General features: G+C 43.4%; 1 protein-coding gene across 1 annotated transcript; it reads left to right on the forward strand.

Annotated features, from left to right (window-relative positions):
• Positions 1-4,678: 4,678 nt before the first annotated feature.
• Positions 4,679-5,497, forward strand: LOC142170284 (uncharacterized). The gene has a single exon (XM_075232161.1). It carries the CDS (start codon positions 4,679-4,681, stop codon positions 5,495-5,497), a length of 819 nt encoding a protein of 272 aa, XP_075088262.1.
• Positions 5,498-10,772: the final 5,275 nt, after the last annotated feature.

Below are 10,772 nucleotides of genomic sequence, written 5' to 3' on the forward strand. Positions count from 1 at the left end.
GGTGTTGCTGCAGGTTTTGCAGCTCCCAGTCCAAGCTTATAAATCAGCTATAGAGTGTACTTCCTTTGGTGCATTAGAATGCCTCTTTGTGACCTGGCAAACTCAATGCCAAGAAAGTATTTAAGATCTCCTAGATATTTCTTTTTGAATGTCAGCTGCAGCTTGGTCTTCATCTCAGCTATTAGTGTCAGGGTAGGCCCAGTGATTAGCATGTCAACAACATACACCAAGATGATTATGATGTGTTCCCCTGACTCTTTAATGAACAGGGAGTGATCATGTTGGCTTTGCATGAAGCCAAACCTCAGAAGTGCCTCAGACAGCTTAGCATTCCACTGTCTTGGTGTTTGCTTAAGCCCATACAGAGATTTCAAAAGTCTGCATACTGGTCTTGTCTCCATCTAACTCTAAAAGCCCTGTGGTAAAGTCATGTATATCACAGGTTTTCTAGCACGATCCTGTGCCTGTGGGTGGAGCTTGCTCAAATGACTCGCTCCAACTGTGCGGCCCGTATATGATGTCTAGGCTCTTAGCCTACACTAGCTGTGGCGCTTCTCATCTGCTGGATCATCATCCATGTGCACACCCAGGGTCGGCTAGGGACACGTACGTACTTCGCCTAGCACTGAGCATCGCTCTCGCGTGTACAGCCTAATCCTCAAGCTTGACACTCGCCTCGTGCATTCGCAACCAGCTTGTGCTTCGCCCGAGTAGGGCAACCTTTAATCCTTGGCCTTTGTCATATGCGTCTTTCATAGCATGTCTATCTTTGTCTTATGGCATGGCCAAACATAGCCCTCTCGACATACTTCCATCCCACATAGTGCAGTGTCGCCCCACAACTGCACGTCTAAGCCAACGGACCCTTGCTCGCCTAGCTGAACCCAAGCTAAGCTCACAAGTCGACACATGAGGCCCCTAAGAAAGGTTCTTCAAGTATCCAATTGGCACGGAGGTCTTCATCCATTATTTCAATAGCCCGCAGGGCATAACCATCCCTTATGTCAAGCCTCCAGTGCCCGCTTGGTGCCCATCGATGGCCCTAAGGCGTCGCGCCGTCCATAGAGTTCCCAAACTCGTATGGATACATTAGACACTCCTTTGAGATGTCTAGGCAGGCCCTTGAGGTTCTCTCCCAAGGTAGCTCACTTGGTGCGGCTTGATGGCAGCGCGCACGGGGGAGGCAGGCTGAGCTTCAACACCTATACCCCCCTTATATATGCTTAAAATTAATCAGCCCAAGATTCAGTAATCGTCTAGTTCTGTTGAGAGAATCAGAATGGCCTTCCTTCGTGCATATATAAGGGTATACTAGGAGCAAGGCCTACGGCCGAGATCTCTAGATTCCCACTAAGTATGTTGGCACACTTAGGACATGCAACACAACATATCTTGATGGTTGTTGCCTCATACACAGTCCCTCTGCCGGATGTTCCTTCATAATGCTTTGTCAGCACACGTCGCTTACGCGACTGACATTCGTCCTGGCGCATTGTAGCGCGCAGAACTCATGGATGCCATGACCCTCAAATTCTGGGGTGTGACATCCTCCCACACTCAACCTGTCATCGTCCCCGATAACACAACAATGCCTACGATAACCCGGAGTCTGCCCCCTCAGGGATGTGCACTGGCTCCCTTAATCCTTGTGGGTCAAACTTTCTCAAAGTCCAGCTCAAAATGGAGTCGTGCCCCTTGCACTTCTCCTCCCAAGTATCTTCCAAGCGTGCCTTCTGCACTGCACCTCCTATCGGTGTTCGCTTGGAAAGTGCCTCCGCACTTGCACCCTCTGGTGTCTAACTTTGTGGCGACCCACACTAGTCGGCCACACCATGACCCTCACGGCCTTCATCCGTCCGAAGTTCTTCCCTCAATGGAAATGTACCTCAATGTGCTTAGGCATAGCTCACGCAGTTCAGCAACTCGCTTAGCCCTTTATTCGCCCTCATTGCTTTGGAAAGTTTAGCTTACTTCAGGACTCACAATTCCGTTCCAGCGCCTTTGCATAGGCGGATCCTCCCACACTCAATGTGGAGGATACTTCTCAATGTACTTGTCCCCTATTGGCAACTATATCACTCTTTGGGACGTACCCTCGGTGAGTATTGCATTCTCAAAGTTATAGCTTCGCCGCATTCCAGAACAAAGCTCTTTGTTTTCCAACTGTCACTTCCTCAGCAAGTACCCAATGCTCCTGGTAGTAACTCTGTACTCGTCCTATAGACAAGAACCCTCTTGGTTCTGCTAGCACGGCTTCCCGGTTCGGTGTGCTTCGCACATAGCTCAGAAATCAGCTATAGAGTGTACTTCCTTTGGTGCATTAGAATGCTTCTTTATGACCTGGCAAACTCAATGCCAAGAAAGTATTTAAGATCTCCTAGATCTTTCTTTTTGAATGTCAGCTGCAGCTTGGTCTTCATCTCAGCTATTAGTGTCGGGTTAGGCCCAGTGATTAGCATGTCAACAACATACACTAAGATGATTATGATGTATTCCCCTGACTCTTTAATGAACAGGGAGTGATCATGTTGGCTTTGCATGAAGCCAAACCTCAGAAGTGCCTCAGACAGCTTAGCATTCCACTGTCTTGATGTTTGCTTAAGCCCATACAGAGATTTCAAAAGTCTGCATGCTGGTCTTGTCTCCATCTAACTCTAAAAGCCCTGTGGTAAGGTCATGTATATCTCATCATAGAGATCTTCTTGAAGAAAACCATTGTACACATTCATTTGATGAATGTGCCAATATTCAGAGGCAACCACAGCTATGATGGTTCTAACAGTAACCATCTTAACTACTGGACTAAATATTTCTTGGTAGTCAATGCCCTCCTGTTGGCTGTACCCTTTGGCCACCAGCTTGGCTTTGAACCTCTCCACCTCTCCTGTAGCTTTGTACTTCACCTAATAGATACACTTACAACCAAAAGTCACCTTGTTTTCAGGTAAAGACACCACATCCCAAGTGTGATTGGATTCTAGTGCAGTAATTTCAGCTTGCATAGCTTCAACCCACCTAGGATCTTGACCAGCTTGCTCAAAATAAGTAGGCTGCTGGATTGCAGAAAATGCTGTCAAATAGGCCTGGTATTTTGGAGAAAGTCTATCATAGAACACATAGTTAGCAATGGAATAGGGAACATTGTATATGGTTAAAATTAGGCCCGCCCGGTTTTGCTAGTTGATCGAGATAGGGAATTGACCGAGGATCAACCCCGTAGTATGTCAGACCGAGGTATGAGGATAAGACACCGAGTTCGAGATTCGAACCACCTGTCGAGATCGAGACCGGTGATGATCGAGGCCAAACAGGATAGACATCGAGCGAAACCGAAGATAGCGTAATAACGGAAAGGCGAGATATCCGTGACTCGCTGAGGATCATGGAAAAAATCTCGGAACAGATCAAATCAAAAGTAGTTATTTAGCCTATTATGGGATTTACTTCTGTAATTAGAATTGTACCATAAATAAGATTCTTCTACTATATAAAGAGTGGTCTAATCATTCTGTAAGAATCTTACATTGACGCATATCAAAGTAATACAATACTCTTTTCTCTTATACTCTCCTATCCATCAGTTAGTTTCATAACTCTACTCTCATTCAATCAGTTCGAGGCGACCTAGCTCGAAGACTGAATTGCTTTTCAATACTGGTTTGCTTTACTTTGTTGTTCATTTCTACTATTAATCATCATATTTATCAATTGGTGCTAGGTGAAATTACATATCTTTAAAACCATTATAAGTTTAATTGTTATTCGATTTTAAGGGTAAATAATTTAGCATCCACCGTGGGGCTAAGGATAATAGTGATTGTTTGGTATTAATTCTCATAACACACACTGTTTTACGCTTGTTCTTGAAAGTATTTTTGATTTTAGGATCAACATGTCAAACTCTCAAGTAGCACCAACACATAGAGACAATGGCCTTGGTTTCCACGTTGAAAATGATAACATAGCCGCCCCGGGAAACGGAGTACCTCCAGTCAACCCCGATGGGCCCCCGGCCGTGGACCCAATTGACGTCAGCTCCCATATTTCCATTAATGGGAATTTGGGCATCGACCCTAAAAATAGCATCCGCAGAGATGCTCGAGCAGCGAATCAGAACGCACAAAGTGGTGAAGAAGGCAGAATTAGCCTTCGAATGATATTCGAGTTGTTGCAGACTCAACAAGCTGCAATAACACAACTCTAAAATCAGAATCCTATACCTAGCAGGAACGAGCTCGAGTCATCACTAGAAGTTGTTCATAGAGCCAAATCGGTGCCAAAGAGATCGAATGAAGTAGAATCGAAGACTAATCTCTCTATCGTAAAAATGCTCGAGGAACTGACGAAGCGGCTCGAGATAGGGGAAAAGAAGATTGAGGAAAATTATAAGAAGGTGGAAACTTATAACTCCAGGATTGACCAATTTCCGGGGGAACCACCGATTCTGAAATGATTGGATTCGAAGAAGTTCGTGCAGAAGCCTTTTCCCCCAAGTGCGGCTCCTAAGCAAATTCCCAAAAAATTCTGTATGCTTGAGATCCCTAAATACAACGGGATCACTGATTCAAATGAACATGTTACCTTATACACATGCGCCATCAAAGGAAATGACTTGGAAGATGATGAAATTGAATACATGTTGCTGAAGAAATTTGGAGAAACTCTATCAAAGGGTGCTATGATATGGTATCATAATTTTCCGCCTAACACTATTGATTCATTTGCTATGCTTGCAGATTCCTTTACAAAGGCTCACGCTGGAGCCATTAAGGTTGCAACTAGAAAATCGAACCTATTTAAAGTAAGGCAAAAAGACAACGAGATGCTCAACGAATTTGTATCTCGATTTCAAATGGAACAGATGGATTTGCCACCGGTCACCGACGATTGGGCTGTTCAAGCCTTCACTCAAGGTCTCAACGAGCGGAGTTCTATAGCTTCACAACAATTAAAGCAAAATTTGATCGAATACCCAGTAGTCACTTGGTCCGATGTACATAATCGATATCAGTCGAAGATTAGGGTCGAAGACGATCAATTAGGGGCTCCACTTTGTTTGATTTATCCCAATAGGTCTGTGGAAAGAGTTAGAAGGGATGTCGATCGAAAACCACAATCGAACAGAGACCAATATCAGCCATACGGGAAAGATCAAAGAAATAGCGAGTGTGGGCACAACTCTGTTCGGAATGGTAGAAGGAATGACAAGGGACAAAACTCCCGAGGGCTCATGAGCAAGAGTGGTTTCGATAGGGATACCGAGTCCAAAGAAGCACCTCGACTGTCAGAATATAATTTCAGCATAGATACTTCTGCCATAGTATCGACCATTGGGCATATCAAAGATACCAGGAGGCCTCGACCTCTGAAGACATATCAGGCCCAAAGAAAACCAAACCAAATATGCAAGTATTATGGCACTCATGGCCATAAAACAGAAGACTGCATACAACTAAGGGATGAAGTAGCTCTGTTGTTCATCGAGGGGCACCTTTGAGAATTCTTAAGTGATCGAGCCAAGAACCACTTCATAAACATAGATTCAAACAGACAAAACGAGCAGGAAAAGCCACAACATGTAATTCATATGATCGTTGGTGGAGTCGATGTTCCTCAAGGACCGGTATTTAAATGCACCAAGGTGATGATCACAAGGGAAAAGCAAACTCGGGACTACTTACCAGAAGAAACCTTGTCTTTTAATGATGATGATACAGAAGGGATCGAAAAACCTCACAACAACACACGTGTAATATCTATCCTTATGAATAAAATTCAAGTTAAACGTGTGTTGATTCATCCAGGTAGCTCGGCAAATATTATTCGATCAAGGGTCATAGAGCAATTCGGCCTCCAAGATCAAATTGTGCCTGCAGCTCGAGCTTAACGACTTAAACATGGCAAGTGAAACCACCAAAGGGAAAATCATTTTACGATTAAATATGGCCAGAACCATCCAAGAAACAAAGCTCCATATGATCGGAGGTGACATGAGGTACAACGCACTGCTCGGAAGGCCTTGGATTCATAACATGAGGGTAGTACCCTTGACCCTTCATCAAGTCCTGAAGTTCCCAACACTGGAAGGAGTCAAAATGTTGTATGGTGAACAACCCACCGCCAAAGAAGTGTTTGTAATCGACGAAGTGATACCCGTATCGGTGCTTTCATCAACGAAGGGATCAGAGTCGAGGGGAAAACAGGAAGTCAAATAACAACCACAATCACCATCCTCGGCCCGATCGGAGGAATAGGAAACCATTGGGGATGATGATTATATGATACCCCGAACCTTCATAATCCCCGATGATTTTGATGCAACGAAGTCAATGGTAGAGGAGCTGGAACAAATCATACTAATCGAGCACCTGCCCCATCAAAAGGTATACCTAGGCATGGGGTTAACTCCCGAGCTCAGGGAAAATCTTATTCAATTCTTTTTAGATAACATAGATTGTTTTGCCTGGTCCCATCTCGAAATGACTGGGATCCCACCAGAGATCACCACCCATCAACTAAGCTTGGACCTAAAGTTCCATACAGTAAACCAAAGAGAAGACCCCAGTCCGAGGTTAATTATACATTCTTCAAGTACGAGGTAACCAAACTTCTCAAAATAGGATCTATACGGGAAGTAAAATATCCCGAATGGCTAGCAAATATAGTGGTAGTCCCTAAGAAGGGAAATAAACTTAGAATGTGCATAGACTATAAGGACTTGAACAAGGAATGCCCTAAAGATTCTTTTCTTTTGCCGAACATCGATCTCATTATCGATTCCACGATTGGCCACGAGATTCTTAGTTTTCTCGATGCTTACTCCGGGTACAATCAAATATAGATGAACCTGGAGGATCAGGAAAAGACTTCATTTATCACTAAATACGACACCTATTGTTATAACGTAATTCCGTTTGGACTAAAAAATGCTGGTGCAACTTATCAACGCCTAGTAAATCGAATGTTCGAAGAACAAACAGGGAAATATATTGAAGTTTATATTGATGAAATTCTAGTTAATTCCCTCTGAGCAGAAGACCATTTGAAATATTTGCAGGAGACTTTCGACATACTAAGGAAGTACAAAATGAAACTCAATGCATAAAAGTTTGCATTCGGGGTCGGCTCGGGAAAGTTTTTCGGCTTCATGGTGTCCAATCAGGATCGAGATCAACCATGATAAAATAAAAGCTATCGAGGATATCAAAGTCATGATAATGTGAAGGGCATGCAAAGGCTGACCAGGCGTATAGCTGCCCTAGGGTGATTCATCTCGAGGTCCTCAAATAGAAGTCATCGGTTCTTCTCACTACTTAAGAAGAACAGCAATTTTGCATGGACCATGGAATGCCAACAAGCCTTAGAAGAACTAAAACGATACATGTCAATCCCTCCACTGCTTCATACCCCGAAAGTGGACGAGCAACTCTATTTGTACTTGGCGGTCTCAGAAATAACGGTAAGTGGGGTCCTTGTTCGAGAAGAGCAAGGTACGCAATTCCCTATTTACTATGTTAGTTAGACCTTAGGTGAGGCCGAGACCCGATACCCACACTTAGAAAAATTAGTTCTTGCTTTAATAAGCGCCTATAGGAAATTGAAACCGTATTTACAATGTCACCCAATATGTGTTATAGCTACCTATCCCCTTTAAAATATTTTGCATAAACCCAAACTTTTGGGTTGATTGGCCAGATGGGTCGTGGAACTCAGTGGGTACGATATAGAGTACCAACACTGAATAGCCATCAAGTCTCAAATCTTGGTAGACTTCGTGGTTGACTTCACGCCAGCCCTCATACCTGAGGTCGAAAAGGAACTATTATTAAAATCGGGTCCATTATCGGGGGTATAGACCATCATCATGGACGGCGCTTCGAACAACAAAGGGTCCAGGCTGGAAATCGTTTTGAAGCCGCCCACGGGTAACATAATTAGACGGTCTATCAAAACTTCAAAGTTAACTAACAATGAGGCCGAGTATGAGTCCATGATTGCAGGTCTCGAGTTGGCTAACATTTTGGGAGCAGAGGTCATTGAGGCCAAGTGTGATTTCCTACTTGTGGTAAACCGGGTCAACAAAACTTTCGAAGTTCGAGAAGATTGAATGCAGAGGTATTTGGACAAGATACTTTACATCAATTTAAATAATGGACCTTATAACACATACCTCGGGAATAAAACAACGAGATCGATACCCTTGCAAACTTGGGGTCATCGGTCGAAGATGACGAGCTGAACTCGTGGACTGTCATACAACTCTCGAGATCAGTGATCAAAGAAGGCCATGCCAAAATTAACTCTACAAGTTTGACTTGGGATTGGAGAAACAAGTACATTGAATACTAATAACTGGAAGCTCCCATCAGATCCAAAGGAGTCAAGGACTCTACGCACGAAGGCATCACGGTTCACTTTGGCCAAGGATGGAACACTATTCAGGAGGACGTTCGATTGGCTATTGGCAAAATGTTTAGGACCAGGAGACATCGACTACGTCCTACGGGATATTCACGAAGGCACTTGTGGGAACCACTCCGGTGCTGAGTCGCTAGTTCACAAAGTCATTAGAGCAGGGTACTACTGGGCTGATATGGAAAATGATACCAAAGAGTTCATTTAAAAGTGTGATAAATGTCAAAGGTATGCACCAATAATTCACCATCCCGGGGAGCAGCTGCACTCGGTCTTATCCCCATGGCCATTCATGAAATAGAGAATGGATAACGTCGGCCCTTTACCATCGGCCCGAGGTAAAGCTCAGTTTATTTTATTTATGATTGATTATTTTTCAAAGTGGGTTAAAGCATAGGCCTTCAAGAAAGTTAGTGAAAAAGAAGTCATAGACTTCATTTGGGACCACATTATGCGTCGATTCGGGATGCCTGGCGAGATTTTATGCAATAACGGAAAGCAATTTGTCGGCAGCGAAGTGACTAAATTTCTTGAAGATCACAAGATTAAAAGGATTTTATCAACGCCATACCATCCTAGCGGTAACAAACAAGCAGAATCAACCAACAAAACTGTCATTCAAAATCTTAAGAAAAGATTGACCGACACTAAAGAAAAATGGAGAGAGATATTGCCCGAGGTTCTTTGGGCGTACCGTACGACGTCGAAATCCAGTACGAGGGCTACGCCGTTCTCTTTGGTCTATAGTGTTGAAGCCCTTATCCCGGTCGAGGTATGGGAACCTAGCCTCAGGTTTTGATATACAACAGAAGAATTGAATAACGAGGCCATGAATACGAGCCTAGAGTTGTTGGATGAAAGGCGCGAGGCCACCCTTATTGGATTGGCCGCATAAAACAGCGGATCAAAAGGTGCTACAACCGAAGATCCAATCTTCGACACTTTAAAATTGGAGACTTGGCGCTAAGAAAAGTCACCCTCAACACTCGAAACCCAAATGAAGGAAAACTGTGTCCAAATTGGGAGGGACCATATCAGGTGCTTGATATTATCAGAAAAGGATCTTATAAGCTTGGTACGATGAACGACGAGGAAATACCAAACAATTGGAACGTATCACTCCTAAAGCGATACTACTGCTAAGGTACGACCTTCTCCATTTTTATTTATATTTTAAACTAACCAATTACAGGTGTTCGATCAGGAACAACGATGGATCCTTCAGCACGAAGTCTTTAGGTCTAAAATCACGTATTGCACTCTTTTTCCCTTAGACTGGTTTTGTCCCAATCGAGTTTTTCGGTGAGGTTTTTAACGAGGCAACCATTGATCGTGCTAACTTAGAACAATTCAACAGTATCCGAGGCTTCTTTACAATCAACCTCGAATATTGGGGGCATTACCCTCGAATGTCAACTTTGATGTAAGGAAATTACTTCATAACTACTAGGTCTCGAAAGGTAAATTTTGTAAGGATCAATATAGGTTACTCGAGCCCTAACATCAAACATGTATAATCATTTATTGAAAGAAGTATTTTTCCTTGCCGATATCTCACGCCTTTGGAAAATATTCTGCTTTACAATTCCATACTTGATCTATTGTGTAAACAATCTTAAAAGCAGATCGCAACCGAAGTTCTGTCACGACCCTAACCCCGAACCCGTTGGTGATGGCGCCTCTCGTGAAGACAAGGCCATCCAATCAAACCCAATTCACTTTTTAAATAGTTAAACAACATAAAATTAGTCTAAAACATGATTGATACTAAGTAGCGAATAACAGCAACTAAGTGCGGAAGTACAACCCGACACAGCCCTAACCGGGGTGTCACAAGTCACGAGCATCTAACAACACTAAGTCCTCAAATGTAACTACAGAGTTTAAATACTGAACAAAAGACATAAAGGAAAGAGATAGGGAGGAGCTCCGGGCTACGAACACCAACAACTACCTAAAGACTCCTCGAAGATCCGCCTGAAGCTGGAATGAATCAGCACTCGGGAGCGGGACCAGCTACGCTTGAATCTGCACATAGGGTGCAGGGAGTAAAGTGAGTACTCCAACTCAGTGAGTAACAAATGTAAATAATGACTAAAAGTAAGAAAATGCGTAAGGCACAAGGCATTCTATAATGAAGCAGTAAAATCATTTAAAAATAGTAAAGCAGTGAAAAGTTAAGTAAAATCCTCTTTCAACAAGTAAACAAGTAATTGACAGGTAGTTAAGGTAAAGTAAACAAATAGATGTTTTCCCCTCGGGCACAATATCAACGGATCCGCCCCTCGGACAACATCTCAGAACAATACCAGCCCATCGGGCTCAATCTCACATCATAATGGGTACCCGCGCTCACT

Source organism: Nicotiana tabacum, chromosome 16 (genome assembly GCF_000715075.1).
Source record: "Nicotiana tabacum cultivar K326 chromosome 16, ASM71507v2, whole genome shotgun sequence".
NCBI lineage: Eukaryota > Viridiplantae > Streptophyta > Magnoliopsida > Solanales > Solanaceae > Nicotiana > Nicotiana tabacum.

Coding starts and splice junctions, on each gene's coding strand:
- LOC142170284 (XM_075232161.1), top strand. CDS start 4,679: ATGATATGGTATCATAATTTTCCGCCTAACACTATTGATTCATTTGCT.